This window comes from Delphinus delphis, chromosome 7 (assembly GCF_949987515.2).
Source record: "Delphinus delphis chromosome 7, mDelDel1.2, whole genome shotgun sequence".
NCBI lineage: Eukaryota > Metazoa > Chordata > Mammalia > Artiodactyla > Delphinidae > Delphinus > Delphinus delphis.
The window spans coordinates 61,207,050-61,224,638 of NC_082689.1; the positions used below are offsets into that span (position 1 = coordinate 61,207,050).

General features: G+C 37.0%; 1 protein-coding gene across 1 annotated transcript in view; it reads left to right on the forward strand.

The window, feature by feature from the left end:
- TLK1 (tousled like kinase 1) overlaps positions 1–17,589 on the forward strand; it is a 155,283-nt gene that overhangs the window by 31,035 nt on the left and 106,659 nt on the right. The window contains exon 2 of the mRNA XM_060016602.1: positions 14,035–14,153. Coding sequence (XP_059872585.1) covers positions 14,035–14,153 — 119 coding nt within the window. The remainder of the gene's footprint in view (positions 1–14,034; positions 14,154–17,589) is intronic.

A 17,589-nucleotide genomic window follows, 5' to 3' on the forward strand; every position in this document is an offset into this window, starting at 1 on the left:
ATACACATATGTATGTGTGTATACATATATGTATGTGTGATACATATATGTGTATATGTGTATGATTGCTTTTTAAGGTAAATTATTATAAGCTAGAGGAAGAGGAGTTAGTCATGTTATTAATACATTAAAGAAATGAGGCATTGAAGTATATGCTATTCTACCTACCAGGAACTTCTAGCTTCAGGGAGAAAGCTGCAAGAGAGCTTATATTATATATATTATACATGCCAATGTTTATTGGGCACTTGCATTTTAGCATACATATATGGTCACATTTATTGACTACTAAGTGACAGATATAGTTCAGAACTCTTCATATTAACTTATTTTACTCTAACAACTATAAGGTACATACTTTTATTATCTCCATTTTATACATAAGGAAGCTGAAACATGGAGAGGTTAAGGAACTTGGCCATATTGACACAACTTATCTATCTGTGTGTGTGTTTTATTTTTGATGAAAGAAAAAGTAGCTGTCAAGACATTTTTTATTTATAAGAATAAAATTGAAATTAAATTATTCTCATGCTCCAAGGTTATGACAGTATAGAGAAGCATAAACGAGAACTCTATGCCTCACCTCTGGGGCAAGCTGCATATCATTATATGAAAATTCGGTCTCAGGTTGTCTGAATCCTTTGCTGGAAGGGTTATAATTAAAGTGTTTAAAATGACTTATCTTAAAGATAAGGTGAGGTATTAATCTGACTTGGAGTGATTCTAGATCAGACCTGTTTTCTCTTTACCACAGGCTTATGTAACTGAATGTGTATCAGTAGAATAGATTCAGAAACTTGGCTTTTTATACATACTCTTTTCAGTCATTCTAGGTGAAATATGTATGTGTACAATACATAAATATTTGTATGTGTAGTTAGATAGAATGGAGATATATATGGTTCAGAAATAGTTTAGTGAAACAGAATTAAATATAGAAACACACCTATGTTTATATCAGAATGTGACACATGACTAGAGATGTATTTCAGATCAGTAGGGAAAGGTTAAATTTGTGAGAAATTGTATGATATTTCCCTTTGGAAAAAATCCTAGATATGTACAGTTAAATTTTAAGTGAATTAAATGTCCAAATGTTAATATTTTAAATAATTATAAAAAATGTGAGTGGTATTTTTATTGGATTCCTAGGGGAGAAAGTATATTAGGAAATGTATAAACATTTAGAATATTTTATCCTTCTTTATTATAATGCATTGTTTTAGGTAGTATTTTAGAAATTGGAATTTGGACTGCTCTTGTGATAGGTCATTTAACATGTTCATTTAACTGCCAAAAAATTAGAACATTTGGTTTTAAATAGGAGATCAGACAGTGGAATAAATGATGAAATGCAATGTAGTCAACAAAAATAATAAGTATATCCACTAAGTATAGAAAATACTGTATATGAACATAGATATGTTCTATTTATTAACCATGTTAGAGTGGATGTTTAAAGACGAGTCACAAATAATTCTGGAGTGTTAAACAGTGTAAACTTGTTGAATTCTTTTAGTTTCCTATACTTTCAAGTGCATTTTAAAAACTAATGAAAAGGAATGATTTAAATGGAATATTTTATCTTGTTGAAATAATTTCTAACTTTATTATGGTATTTCTGTTTTTAATCTCTGCCTTGTCAGGCATAATGTGAAAAGTATTAATTGAAGAAAGACTTTACTGTTCTGTATAAATCAGCTTATCATATGTAATATGAAAAGTAACAATTAAAACCTGGAATGAATTAAAATATTTTCAGAGTAAAGGAAGTTTTAAATCTAAAAAAAATGAAGTAATGGCTGAGTAGCAGTTGAATCTAATATTAGAAAGGTCTTATTGAACAAACTCATTTCTTTTTGGTAACTGGTATTCTGGTTTTAACCTTTTGAAAACATGCTTTCTAGATATTTTTATTTTGTTTTGACTCTCTGCTAAGGAAGATGAAGACTTAAGGTACTTTAAAAATGAAATAATGAAAAATTGATTCATTGTCATAAAAAAGGTGCTATAACTATAAAGTAATGTTGACCAACCAGAGCTGCTAATATGTCCAAATACATGTGTCCTTTTTTAGACTGACCACCTTGGGAGGCCATACTTGTATAATAATTAACATTTATTGAGTGAGTTTGTGAGTGTGTGTGTGAAAGAGAAGAAGAGAAAGAGGGAAAAAAAGTTATTAGAAGGGGCCATGACAGACTGCTCTAATGGGTCAAATTGTGGTTTTATTTATGTTGATTTCCCTAAAATTGTTCTTCATTAAATAGAATGTGATTGATCTCTAATTTGAGTAGTGACATCTCTTGTTATATGTTTTATGTGAAGTTTTGGGTTTACAGTAGATTTTGGGGAGCAGTGCAGTAAGAATAGTAGCATAATTAGGAGACAGGTGGTTGTATTTTGAGATGGGGTATTCTTTAAGGATGGTATGGTCTTTATAGTGTCTTTTATAATTTTTTTTTTTAACATAGAATGGCTTTTGGGCAGCTCACTGCCATTTCTTTTTTTTTTTTTTAAATTAATTAATTTTATTTTTGGCTGCATTGGGTCTTCGTTGCTGCGCACGGCTTTCTCTAGTTGCGGCGAGCGAGGGCTACTCTTTGTTGCGATGCGCGGGCTTCTCATTGCGGTGGCTTCTCTTGTGGAGCATGGGCTCTAGGCACACGGGCTCAGTAGTTGTGGCTCATGGGCTCTAGAGCACAGGCTCAGTAGTTGTGGCGCATGGGCTTAGTTGCTCCGCGGTATGTGGGATCTTCCCAGACCAGGGATCGAACCTGTGTCCCCTGTATTGGCAGGCGGGTTCTTAACCACTGCGCCACCAGGGAAGTCCCATTACATCATTAAATTTTGTCAACAAAATGTTTGTGCGAAGCTTTTCTCTCTTGTTATATAAACATCTACATGATTATGCCCAGTGGCCTACAGAGACTAAAATATTTATGATTAGGCTCTTTCCAAAGTTTGTGGTGTCCTCTGTTCTATAGCAGTGCTTCTCAAACTTGAATGTACCTAATTTTCTGAGGCTCTTGTTAAAATGTGGATTCTGATTTGGTAGGTCTGGAGTGGAACCCAAGATTTTGCTTTTCTTAAAAGCATCTGAGGTGATAACAGATGCTGCTGTCAGTGGACTGCATTTTGAGAAGCAAGGCTCTAGTATTTAAGGTTAGGTAGATTTTTAGACAGGTATGCTAATATTTGTTAAGCATCTGTTATGTGCCAGGAGTTATACCAGGGTCTTTTGGATATACTGACTCTTTAAAATATCACAAAAACTTCTTAGAAGGTGTTAAGGACCACAGTGGAGTTGGAAACCCTAGTAAGGGTTTTCAGTTAGAAGCTAATTGTTTTGTTTTCCCTTGAATGTACAACTTCCTCTGGGACCTCATGGAGGAGAAGAAGCTATACATCTAAGAAACAAAAACTATGGGAAACAAAATACCACATTGTTAGCTGGTGCAAGTCAATGTGGGGACTAATGTCCTCGTCTTTCCTGCTAAATTCTATTGGGCCAGCAACCAGTTTCCAAGCCAAAGAGTGGACATAGTATATATAGCATATACATGTTTTGTAAACATTTTCTCTCAGTCTCCTGCATGCCTTTTCATTTTTATAACCGTGTTTTTTGAACTAGCAAATTCAAATTTTTGATTAAATTTATCGTTTTCTTTTTTAAAAATTATTTTTTAAGAATTGTGGTAAAATATACATAAATAAAATTTACCATTTTAACCATTTTTAGATGTATGGTTCAGTGGCATTAAGTACATTCTGACGGTCCTACTGCCATCACCACCATATCTCCAGAACTTTATCTTCCCAAGCAAATCTCTGTACCCATTAAACACTAACTCCCTATTCCACCATGTCCCTCAGCCCTTGGTATCCATGATTCTACTTTCTGTCTCTGTGAATTTGACTACTTTAGGACTCTAGTATAATAGCCATGCTATTTTCCACAGTGACAGCACCAGTTTACATTTCCACCACCAACACACAAGGGTTCATACAGTATTTGTCCTTCTGTGTCTTGCATATTTCACTTAGCATAATGTCTTCAAAGTTCATCTACGTTCTAGTCAAAATTTCCTTTCCATTTTATGTATATACTACATTTAATTTATTCATCCATTCATTCATTGGTGGACACTTAGGGTGCTCTTTCCTTTTGGCTATTGGGAATAATGCTATCAACATGGATGTACAAATATCTATTTGAGTCTTTGCTTTCACTTCCTTTGTGGGTGAAGCACACCCACATACACACACTCAGAGATGGAAGTTTCTGGATAATGTAATAATTCTATGTTTAATTTTCTGAGGAACTGCCATACTGTTTTCCACAGTGACTGCAGCAGTTTACATTCCCACCACCAACACACAAGGGTTCAAACTTCTCGATATCCTTGCTAACACTTGTTATTGTCTGTTTTTTGATAATAGCCATCCTAATGGGTGTGAAGTGGTATCTCATTGTGGTTTTAATGTGCATTTCCCTAATGATTAATGATATTAAGGATATCAGCTTTAGGTCTTTATGTTTAAGTATTTGATCCATTTTGAGTTAATTTTTGTATTCGGTGTTAAGGTAAGGGTTCAACTTAACATTTTTGCATGTGGCTATCCAATTTTTCAAATACCATTTGTTGAAAAAGCTTTTTTCCACATAGAATGGTCTTGGTGCTCTTATTTCTGGGCTCTCTATTTTATCCCATTGGTTTATATGTCTGTCTTTATACTAGACCATATATATATGTTTTGACTTTTGACAAAGCCACCAAGGCTATTTATTGGTGGATGCAGAATTTTGCTGTTTTTGTTTTTCAATGAATGGTGGTTAATAAAACAGGAAAACCACATGGGAAAAAATCCTTGCCCTCATACCATATGCAAATATTAATTTAGGATAAATCATGTACCTAAGCAGAAAAACATAAAACTTACAAAGATTGGGCTTCCCTGGTGGCGCAGTGGTTGGGAGTCCGCCTGCTGATGCAGGGGACATGGGTTCGTGCCCAGGTCTGGGAAGATCCCACATGCCGTGGAGCGGCTGGGCCTGTGAGCCATGGCTGCTGAGCCTGTGCGTCCGGAGCCTGTGCTCCGCAACGGGAGAGGCCACAACAGTGAGAGGCCTGCGTACCACAAAAAAAAAAAAAGAAAAAGAAAAAAAAACTTACAAAGATTACTATGGTTTTTTTTTTTTTTAGTTATTTCTGAGATATACATTTTAAAGTAATAACTAGAATTATGATTTATAACATTATACCAGAACATATAAGAGTTTTAGAAATTTCATGTAATGTCTGAAACATTATATTAACATATTTCCATACAAATAACCCAAAGAAAGTTTAGTATTGTTTTTTTGTTTGTTTGTTTGTTTTATACTGCAGGTTCTTATTAGTCATCAATTTTATACACATCAGTGTATACATGTCAATCCCAATCGCCCAGTTCGGCACACCACCATCCCCATCCCACTGCGGTTTTCCCCCCTTGGTGTCCATACGTTTGTTCTCTACATCTGTGTCTCAATTTCTACCCTGCAAACCGGTTCATCTGTACTACTTTTCTAGGTTCCACATACATGCGTTAATATACAATATTTGTTTCTCTCTTTCTGACTTACTTCACTCTGTATGACAGTCTCTAGATACATCCACGTCTCAACAAATGACCCAATTTCATTCCTTTTTATGGCTGAGTAATATTCCATTGTATATATGTACCACATCTTCTTTATCCGTTCGTCTGTCGATGGGCATTTAGGTTGCTTCCCTGACCTGGCTATTGTGAATAGTGCGACAGTGAATATTGGGGTGCATGTGTCTTTTTGGATTATGGTTTTCTCTGGGTATATGCCCAGTAGTGGGATTGCTGGATCATATGGTAATTCTATCTTTCGTTTTTTTTTTTCCTGTATGCGGGTCTCTCACTGCTGTGGCCTCTCTCGCTGCAGAGCACAGGCTCCAGACGCGCAGGCTCAGTGGCCATGGCTCACGGGCCAAGCTGCTCTGCGGCATGTGGGATCTTCCTGGACCGGGGCAGGAACCCGTGTCCCCTGCATTGGCAGGCGGACTCTCAACCACTGTGCCACCAGGGAAGCCCTATTTTTCATTTTTTAAGGAACCTCCATACTGTTCTCCATAGTGTCTGTAACAATTTACATTCCCACCAACAGTGCACAAGGGTTCCCTTTTCTCCACACCCTCTCCAGCATTTGTTGTTTGTAGATTTTCTGATGATGCTCATTCTAACTGGTGTGAGGTGATACCTCATGGTAGTTTTGATTTGCATTTCTCTAATAATTAGTGATGTTGAACAGCTTTTCATGTGCTTTTTGGCTATCTGTATGTCTTCTTTGGAGAAACATTTATTTAGGTCTTCTGCCCATTTTTGGATTGGGTTGTTTGTTTCTTTAATATTGAGCCACATGAGCTGTTTATATATTTTGGAGATTAATCCTTTGTCTGTTGATTCATTTGCAAATATTTTCTCCCATTCCGAGGGTTGTCTTTTCGTCTTGTTTATGGTTTCCTTTGCTGTGCAAAAGCTTTTGAGTTTCATTAGGTAGCATTTGTTTATTTTTGTTTTTATTTCCATTACTCAAGGAGGTGGATCATAAAAGATCTTGCTGTGATTTATGTCAAAGAGTGTTCTTCCTATGTTTTCCTCTAAGAATTTTATAGTGTTCAGTCTTACATTTAGGTCTCTAATCCATTTTGAGTTTGTTTTTGTGTATGGTGTTAGGGAATGTACTAATTTCATTCTTTTACATGTAGCTGTCCAGTTTTCCCAGCACCACTTATTGAAGAGACTGTCTTTTCTCCATTGTATATCTTTGCCTCCTTTGTCATAGATTAGTTGACCATAGGTGTGTGGGTTTATCTCTGGGCTTTCTATCTTGTTCCATTGATCTATGTTACTGTTTTTGTGCCAGTACCACATTGTCTTGATTACTGTAGCTTTGTAGTATAGTCTGAAGTCAGGGAGTCTGATTCCTCTAGCTCCATTTTTTTCCCTCAAGACTGCTTTGGCTATTCAGGGTCTTTTGTGTCTCCATACAAATTTTAAGATGATTTGTTCTAGTTCCGTAAAAAATGCCGTTGGTAATTTGATAGGGATTGCATTGAATCTGTAGATTGCTTTGGGTAGTATAGTCATTTTCACAATATTGATTCTTCCAATCCAAGAACATGGTATATCTCTCCATCTGTTGGTATCATCTTTTTTTTTTTTTTTTTTGCGGTACATGGGCCTCTCACTGTTGTGGCCTCTCCCGTTGCGGAGCACAGGCTCCGGACGCGCAGGCTTAGCGGCCATGGCTCACGGGCACAGCCGCTCCACGGCATGTGGGATCTTCCCAGACTGGGGCACAAACCCGCGTCCCCTGCATCAGCAGGCGGACTCTCAGCCACTGCGCCACCAGGGAAGCCCTGTTGGTATCATCTTTAATTTCTTTCATCCGTGTCTTATAGTTTTCTGCATACAGGTCTTTTGTCTTCCTAGGTAGGTTTATTCCTAGGTATTTTATTCTTTTTGTTGCAATGGTAAATGGCACTGTTTCCTTAATTTCTCTTTCAGATCTTTCGTTATTAGTGTATAGGAATGCAAGAGATTTTTGTGCATTAATTTTGTGCCCTGCAATTTTACCAAATTCATTGATTACCTCTAGTAGTTTTCTGGTGGCATTTTTAGGATTCTCTATGTATAGTATCATGTCATCTGCAGTGACAGTTTTACTTCTTCTTTTCCAATTTGCATTCCTTTTATTTCTTTTTCTTCTCTGATTGCTGTGACTAGGACTTCTAAAACTATGTTGAATAATAGTGGTGAGAGTGGACATCCTTATCTCGTTCCTGATCTTAGAGGACATGCTTTTAATTTTTCACCATTGAGAATGATGTTTGCTGTGGGTTTGTCATATATGCCCTTTAGTATGTTGAGGTAGGTTCCCTCTATGCCCACTTTCTGGAGAGTTTTTATCATAAATGGGTGTTGAATTTTGTCAAAAGCTTTTTCTGCATCTGTTGAGATGATCATGTGGTTTTTCTTCTTCAGTTTGTTAATATGGTGTATCACATTGATTGATTTGCATATATTGAAGAATCCTGGCATTCCTGGGATAAATCCCACTTGATCATGGTGTATGATCCTTTTAATGTGTTGTTGGATTCTTTTTGCTAGTATTTTGTTGAGGATTTTTGCATCTATATTCATCAGGGATATTGGTCTGTAATTTTCTTTTTTTGTAGTATGTTTGTCTGGTTTTGGGATCAGGGTGATGGTGGCCTCATAGCATGAGTTTGGGAGTGTTCCTTCCTCTGCAAGTTTTTGGAAGAGTTTGAGAAGGATGGGTGTTAGCTCATCTCTAAATGTTTGATAGAATTCACCTGTGAAGCTGTCTGGGTCCTGGACTTCTGTTTGTTGGAAGATTTCTTTTCTTTTTTTTTTTTTTTTGCAGTACACGGGCCTCTCATTGTTGTGGCCTCTCCCGTTGTGGAGCATAGGCTCTGGAAGCACAGACTCAGCTGCCATGGCTCACGGGCCCAGCCGCTCCATGGCATGTGGGATCTTCCTGGACCGGGGCACGAACCCGTGTCCCCTGCATCGGGAGGCGGACTGTCAACCACTGCGCCACCAGGGAAGCCCTGTTGGAAGATTTTTAATCAGAGTTTCAATTTCATTACTTGTGATTGGTCTGTTCATATTTTCTGTTTCTTCCTGGTTCAGTCTTGGAAGGTTATACCTTTCTAAGAATTTGTCCATTTCTTCCAGGTTGTCCATTTTATTGGCATAGAGTTGCTTGTAGTAGTCTCTTAGGATGCTTTATATTTCTGCAGTGTGTTTTGTAACTTCTCCTTTTTCATTTCTAATTCTATTGATTTGAGTCCTCTCCCTCTTTTTCTTGATGAGTCTGGCTAATGGTTTATCAATTTTGTTTATCTTCTCAAAGAACCAGCTTTTAGTTTTATTGATCTTTCCTGTTTTCTTTGTTTCTATTTCATTTATTTCTGCTCTGATCTTTATGATTTCTTTTCTTCTGCTAACCTTGGGTTTTGTTTATTCTTCTTTCTCTAGTTCCTTTAGGTGTAAGGTTAGATTGTTTACTTGAGATTTTTCTTATTTCTTGAGGTAGGCTTGTACAGCTGTAAACTTCCCTCTTAGAACTGCTTTTGCTGCATCCCATAGGTTTTGGATCGTCGTGTTTTCATTGTCATTTGTCTCTAGGTATTTTTTGATTGCCTCTTTGATTTCTTCAGTGACCTCTTCGTTATTTAGTAACGTATTGTTTAGCCTCCATGTGTTTGTGGTTTTTACGTTTTTTTCCCTGTAATTCATTTCTAATCTCATAGCGTTGTGGTCAGAAAAGATGCTTGATATGATTTCAGTTTTCTTAAATTTACTGAGGCTTGATTTGTGACCCAAGATGTGATCTATCCTTGAGAATGTTCCATGCGCAATTGAGAAGAAAGTGTAATCTGTTTTTGGATGGAATGTCCTATAAATATCCATTAAATCTATTTGGTCTCTTGTGTCATTTAAAGTTTGTGTTTCCTTATTTATTTGCATTTTGGATGATCTGTCCATTGGTGTAAGTGAGGTGTTAAAGTCCCCCACTATTATTGTGTTACTGTCGATTTACTCTTTTATAGCTGTTAGCAGTTGCCTTATATATTGAGGTGCTCCTATGTTGGGTGCATATATATTTATGATTGTTATATCTTTTTCTTGGATTGATCCCTTGATCGTTATGTAGTGTCCTTCCTTGTCTCTTGTAACATTCTTTATTTTAACGTCTATTTTATCTGATACAAGTATTGCTACTCCAGCTTTCTTTTGTTTTCCATTTGCATGGAATATCTTTTTCCATCCCCTCACTTTCAGTCTGTATGTGTCCCTAGGTTTGAAGTGGGTCTCTTGCAGACAGCATATATATGGGTCTTGTTTTTGTATCCATTCAGCAAGCCTGTGTCTTTTGGTTGGAGCATTTAATCCATTCACATTTAAGGTAATTATCGATCTGTATGTTCCTATGACCATTTTCTTTATTGTTTTGGGTTCATGTTTTTTTTGGTTTCTTTTTTTACGATATGCGGGCCTCTCACTGTCGTGGCCTCTCCCGTTGTGGAGCACAGGCTCTGGACGCACAGGCTCAGCGACCATGGCTCACGGGCCCAGCCACTCCACAGCATGTGGGATCTTCCCGGACCAGGGTACGTGGGATCTTTTCAGACCAGGGCACGAACCCGTGTCTCCTGCATCGGCAGGCGGACTCTCAACCACTTCGCCACCGTGGAAGCCCTTGGGTTCTTTTTTGTAGGTCCTTTTCTTCTCTTATGTTTCCTACTTAGGGAAATTCCTTTAGCATTTGTTGTAGAGCTGGTTTGGTGGTGCTGAATTCTCTTAGCTTTTGCTTGTCTGTAAAGCTTTTGATATCTCCATTGAATCTGAATGAGATCCTTGCCGGGTAGAGTAATCTTGGTTGTAGTTTTTTCCCTTTCATCACTTTAAGTATATCATGCCACTCCCTTCTGGCTTGTAGAGTTTCTGCTGAGAAATCAGCTGTTAACCTTATGGGAGTTCCCTTGTGTGTTATTTGTTATTTTTCCCTTGCTGCTTTCAATAATTTTTCTTTGTCTTTCATTTTTGCCAATTTGATTACTATGTGTCTTGGCGTGTTTCTCCTTGGTTTATCCTGTATGGGACTCGCTGTATTTTTTGGACTTGGGTGGCTATTTCCTTTCCCATGTTAGGGAAGTTTTCGAGTATAATCTCTTCAAATATTTTCTCAGGTCCTTTTTCTCTCTCTTCTCCTCTGGGACCCCTATAATGCGAATGTTGTTGAGTTTAATGTTGACCCAGAGGTCTCTTAGGCTGTCTTCATTTCTTTTCATTCTTTTTTCTTTAGTCTATTCTGCAGCAGTGAATTCCACCATACTGTCTTCCAGGTCACTTATCCATTCTTCTGCCTCAGTTATTCTCATATTGATTCCTTCTAGTGTAGTTTTCATTTCATTTATTGTAATGTTTATCTCTGTTTGCTTGTTCTTTAATTCTTCTAGGTTTTTGTAAAACATTTCTTGCGCCTCCTTGATCTTTGCCTCCATTCTTTTTCCGAGGTTCTGGATCATCTTCGCTATCATTATTCTGAATTCGTTTTCTGGAGGTTTGCCTGTCTCCACTTCATTTAGTTGTTTTTCTGGGGTTTTATCTTGTTTCTTCATCTGGTACATAGCCCTCTGCCTTTTCATCTTTTCTATCTTTTTGTGAATGTGATTTTTGTTCCACAGGCTGCAGGATTGTAGTTCTTCTTCTACTGTCTGCCCTCTGGTGGATGAGGCTATCTAAGAGGCTTGATGGGAGGGACTGGTGGTGGGTAGAGCTGGCTGTTGCTCTGGTGGGCAGAGCTCAGTAAAACTTTAATCCGCTTGACTGCTGATGGGTGGGGCTGGGTTCCCTCCCTGTTGGTTGTTTGGCCTGAGGCAACCCAACACTGGAGGCTACCTGGGCTCTTTGGTGGGGCTAATGACAGACTGTGGGAGGGCTCACGCCAACGAGTAATTCCGAGAACTTCTGCTGCCAGTGTCCTTGTCCCCACGGTGAAACAGAGCCATCCCCCCACCTCTGCAGGAGACCCTCCAACACTGGCAGGTAGGTCTGGTTCAGTCTCCCCAGGGGTCACTGCTCTTTCCCCTGGGTCCTGATATGCAAACTACTTTGTGTGTGTCCCCCAAGAGTGGAGTCTCTGTTTACCCCAGTCCTGTTGAAGTCCTGCAATCAATTCTCACTAGCTTTCAAAGTCTGATTCTCTAGGAATTCCTCCTCCCATTGCCAGACCCCCAGGTTGGGAAGCCTGATGTGGCGCTCAGAACCTTCACTCCAGTAGGTGGACTTCTGTGGTATAAGTGTTCTCCAGTCTGTGAGTCACCCACCCAGCAGTTATGGGATTTGATTTTACTGTGATTGCGCCCCTCCTACCATCTCATTGTGGCTTCTCCTTTGTCTTTGGATGTGGGGTATCTTTTTTGGTGAGTTCCAGTGTCTTCCTGTTGATGATTGTCCAGCAGCTAGTTGTGATTCTGGTGTTCTCACAGAGCACGTCCTTCTACTCTGCCATCTTGGTTAAATCCACTATGTTTTTTACTTTGGGACATGCAAAGTTTTCTTGGAAAGAATAGATAAATAATAACTGTAAATAGAAAAATTAGATAATTTTCACTTCACCAAAATTAGACACTTCTGCTTGTCAAACATTAGGAAGAAAATGGAAAAAAAAATCAGAGCCTTGGAGCAAATGCTCTTCTTATCTATCTATCTATCATCTGACAATGACTGTTTCTGATGTAATAGCAGAATCAGAAAAAAATTGGAAGTCATGGTGATACTTGAAAGTACATTGTCAGGAGTATACTTATAATAGAAACCAGATTTCAGGGACTTAAGGAGGATAGGGCTATAAATCACTAGTTCAAGGAAAGGATTAAATGATAATATTAATAGCATGAAATTCAAGCAAAAGTTCTTTTGTTTTTGTTTTTTCCTTTTCAAAGACATAAACAAGGCAGAAGGAGGCAGGGAGGGACAAGATGCAAGAGAGAGGGGGGTGTTACATGCAAATGCAAGATTCCTTGAATATCAAGAAGGAATGGGATCAAAAGCAAGAACCGTAGGCTTTAGTTTTTTGAAGGAAGCTACCTTTTTGTCTAAGATGGAAGAATGAGGAATGGCCAGGGAAGATATATGCAGGTACAGGAATGCTAATAAACATGGAAGCATGGCCATTATCCATGTAGTCCTCTATCCAGATGAAGATGGAAGGTAATGAAGGGAACTTTAAAGGGTAAGATCTATAGGAATAGCTCTTAACCTTTAGGAGAGGAATGTCAGGGTACATGGAAGTGGTCTAGTGTAATTTATAAATGCTCCCCATGTGATTCTGAATTCTGATAATATCCTCCCTATTCCCTTTGAGAACCAATTATTTATGTCAGTTCTAAGGTTTTATCAGTAGAGAATTAGCAGACATGGATAAAATAATTTTTAAGAGTTTAATTGAACTTTAACTAGAATTTGTGGTGCTTTAGTTTGCATAGTAGCACTTACAGGAGGGCACTCATTTTTCCCCCTTAATCTTCAGGGTTATTGTTTAATAATAGATGTTACCTCAGTTATCTGCTTAATATTTGTGTGTGTTTTTTGTCTGTCTGATAGAAACTGAAAACTATCAATTGTACAAAAAATTATGGGCATGTGACAGTAATAAGAATCTTCCCAGTTTAAAATTAGTTAGATAAAGTATATATAAGCAAAATAAGCAATAATACCACTTAGTGCCAAAATTCTGTATCAGCTTAGAATAGGGAGATTGCATTATGAGAAGTGGTATTTTTCAGGCTATGGACCTGGGTCCATTAATGGCTCATGAAATCCGTTTAATAGCTCACAATCAGTGTTTTTCCTTTTTAATGGACTAGAATAGACTAGAAAATATTGGAGTATACTGCATACTGTAAGAAATATTTGTGGAACTTTTAATATATGTATGTATGTGTGTACTGATTTGGGTGGAAATATATGTCTTAATGTAGATTGCAGTCAAAAGTATTGGAGGGGCTTCCCTGGTGGCGCAGTGGTTGAGAGTCCGCCTGCCGATGCAGGGGACATGGGTTCGTGCCCCGGTCCGGGAATATCCCACATGCCGCGGAGCGGCTAGGCCCGTGAGCCATGGCCGCTGAACCTGCACGTCTGGAGCCTGTGCTCCACAACGGGAGAGGCCACAACAGTGAGAGGCCTGCGTACCGCAAAAAAAAAAAAAAGTATTGGAAATCCACCATCACCATAGATTATTTTGATAAATAAGTGTGGACATTATAAAAATCTTTAAGTCCTTACTTTCATTTGTTTTTAGAGTTCACTAAGTTTATATTTACATCTGAACTAATTACATACACATATTTTGTGATGTGTGTATATAAATACATATATATGTATGTGCATGTACTTTTGTTTTTTTTTTTATCTTAATAGGTGCAATGGATGAGCTTCATAGTCTGGATCCAAGAAGGCAAGAATTATTGGAAGCTAGATTCACAGGAGTTGCAAGTGGGAGCACTGGGAGCACGGGCAGTTGCAGTGTTGGAGCTAAAGTGAGTAAAATTGTAATCTTTATTTGACATTTTTTCCTTGTATTAAATGATATAAAATATATTTTGTAAAGGATCCCTACATACGTACTTAACAGCAAATTATACTTACTATAATTTTTATAATGTGTAGAAAAACATCCAGTGTTTTTATACCTGATTTCTAGTATAGCATAATATATTTTGGGGTATTATGTTATAGCATAATAGGTTATAGGTTTCAGGGGTAAAAAGGAGCTTGGTAGATTGTACTGCCTTTCTCCCATTTACATAATTTTTACCTCTCCTGTCCTTTGTTTTTGCTTCTTCCTTGCCTCATCACCCATGTTTCTACTGTGTGTTCCTATCTGTACACTAATCCACTGCTGCTCACTGCTGCATAAAATTAATAGTGTATCTGTTGGGCCTTCCAGTGGTAGATATCAGGTTGTCTCCAACTCCCCACTACCTCACACTGCAGTGAATTTCTTGTAATTGTTCCCTTATGGAACTTTGTGAGCATTTGTTTAGAATATATTCCCAAGAGCAGAATTGATAAGGCATAAGGTATGTATAGATTTAAATTGAATAAACAGCGCAAGATTGCTATTCAGAACAGTTGTATAAAACTAATAAAACTAACCTGCACTCTTAACAGATTAGTTTTATACAACTGTTTCTATATCTCCATATCCCAGAAACACTTGGCATCATCCAGATTCCTCATTTTTGATAGTCCAGTTGGTACAAAATAATGTATCTTTGTCTTACTTGTACCACCAATTATTTTGAGCATTTCTTCAATGCTTGTTAGCTTTTTGGGAGTCTTATAAATTGTTCCAGTTCTTTGCGTGTTTTTCTGTCAGAATTACTTTCTTTTTCAAACTGATTTTCCCATGTTCCTTGTATATTCTACATATTTATTCCATATTGATTACATACAGTGCAAATAACTTCTGCCATTTTGTCGTGTCTGTTAACTTTGTTCATGGTATCCATCATTGTACAGAAGTATTTAATTTTGTTGTATTCAGACTCACCAATTTTTTTGCTTTATGGTCTGTACCTAAGGAAAATAGTCGTCACCATTAACCATCTGGGTCAAATAGACCTTTTTGCTATGTTTATATTTTGTTATTTTACTAATTTACAACAATAAGAATAAAACTATAATGAAAAACAACTTTATTAGAAATTTTAATATGAATTGAAACATACTGAAAAATCACTTTGTATCAAGTAAATCTTGGTGCACAAACATCATAAAAGATGAAGGATATTGTTATGTGTCCTTTGAGCATAATGAAATGGTCCAAGTTCTTGTTGCAGAATATTGTATGGTGAAGTCCTTCAGTTGAACGACTTAACTGATGAGAATACCATGTTTCCCTTTTTTTTTCCCCTTAGAAATATATTGTCCAATTCATTGATTCTTGAGTTTGAGAACATTCATCTAGGATACTGTCATTTGAAGACTCAGATTTCATTTATATAGTCAGTGTCACCATCATCAGTTTTAGGTGCTGTTATCTCTTTGTATTTATTTTCTGATTTGTCTAATAATTATAAATTGTTTTCTGTCATTTTCTTCTCTTGATTATCTTAAGTGGAAAATGAAAATTTCTTAATTCTCAGCTGGAGTCAATGAAAGCTAAAATCAGACTCCAAAGATGGTTTCTTAGTCATTTATACATTTTTGAAAGATGATGTGGTACTTTGGGCAAGGCAAGAAGACAACTAAAAGATCATAATTTATTTGACTATTGCATCGTCCTTTTAGGTCATTAAATCTGTGTTGTTTTTCTATTTCTACTATAATAAATTATCACTAAGTTGCTCAAAACAGTACAGGTTTATTATCTTACGGTTCTGTAGCATCAGAAGTCTGACACCGCTCTCATTGGGCTAAAATCAAGGGTGTCTGCAAGGCTGCATTCCTTTCTGGGGGCGCTAGGGAAGGATCTTTTTGCCTTGCCTTTTCCAGCTTTGAGAGGCTGCCTGCATTCCTTGGGTGGTGGTTTCCTTCCTCCATCTTCAAAGGCAGCAATGTTGTATCTCTCTTACGGTTCTTTGGCAGTCACATGTTTTGGACCATAGCCTATTTTAAGTACTCATGTGATTAGATTGGGCCCACCCCAATTTGGATAACCTGGTATAATTTCCCCAACTCAAATTTCTTATCCTTAATCACATCTGCAAGGCCCTTTTGCCATGTAAAATAACATTCACAGATTCTGCTGTTTAGGGCATGGACATCACTGGGAGGCCAATATTTTGCCTATCATACCATCATTCTTCCATTTTCTTTTTATTTTAGTGGTTTTTCTTTGTATTAGCATAGTTGGGAATAATTGATGAACAGTGATAAGTAATGATGAGTTCCTAGGATGGTGTAATAACAAAATATAGGAAAAGTAAGATCAGTAAGATCCCATAATGTATTGTAGATTGATGAAAGGCCAGTGGACATCTGGTAATTAATTGCAAGCTAGAATGTGTTTTATTCTATTAAAAATAAATCTTAGTTTTATTCTATGGATTATCTCTAAGAAAGAATAAAAGTCCTGAAATATTAATTATTATAAACAGAATTACTTGAAAAAGAAGCTAAAAAACTAAAATTGGGTCCAGTGGAATCTGATGGTATTCTAAAAGTTAAATACTTCTTCCCCACCCCTGAGGCACAAGGATATTCTACAGCTCCTTTTATTAATTGTACAGTTTTACTTTTATATTTACTCTTTAGTCCAAGGCCTTATCTTTTACATAGTATTGATAGAGATCGAGTTTTATTTTTCTCCATGTAGTAAACCAGTTTTCTCCACAATGCTTCTTAAATTATCCATATTTTCCCACTGACTTGTGCTGGCACCTGTATCATATATTAAGTTGCCATGTGTATATACCAATCTGTGTCTGAGATTTCTCTAATGTTCTGGTGGTCTCTCTGTGTTCTTGTGCCAGTATCACATAAAAAAGAATACAGTTGTATTTTGGTATGTCTCCTTTATATGGTAGAGCAAGTCTCTCCTTTAATCTTCTTTTGTAAGGTTGACCTAATTATTTATGGATCTTTATTCCCTCATATAAAATTTGAGCATCTCTTTATTTGCTTGTTAGCATTTGGGGATTATTCTTCTGTAATAACTTATTTGTATCTTTTTCCTTAAAAGATTCAAATGGAATTTTTATTCTGAATGCATTGAATTTATAGATTAATTTTGGGAGTACTGAAATCTATAAGATTAGGTTGTCCCATCCAAGTACATGAAATGTCTTTCCATTTGTTCAGTTCTCTCTGTAGAGGTCTTAAGAATTCTTGGCTAGTTTTTATGAATTTTGGGGGCTTATTCCTGGATACTTTAAAGTTTTTGTGGCTGAAGTATTTTCTGTTATATTTTCTAGTTGGCTATTGCTGACCTAGAATTTTTTAAAATTTTTATAGGCTGGTCTTGTATGT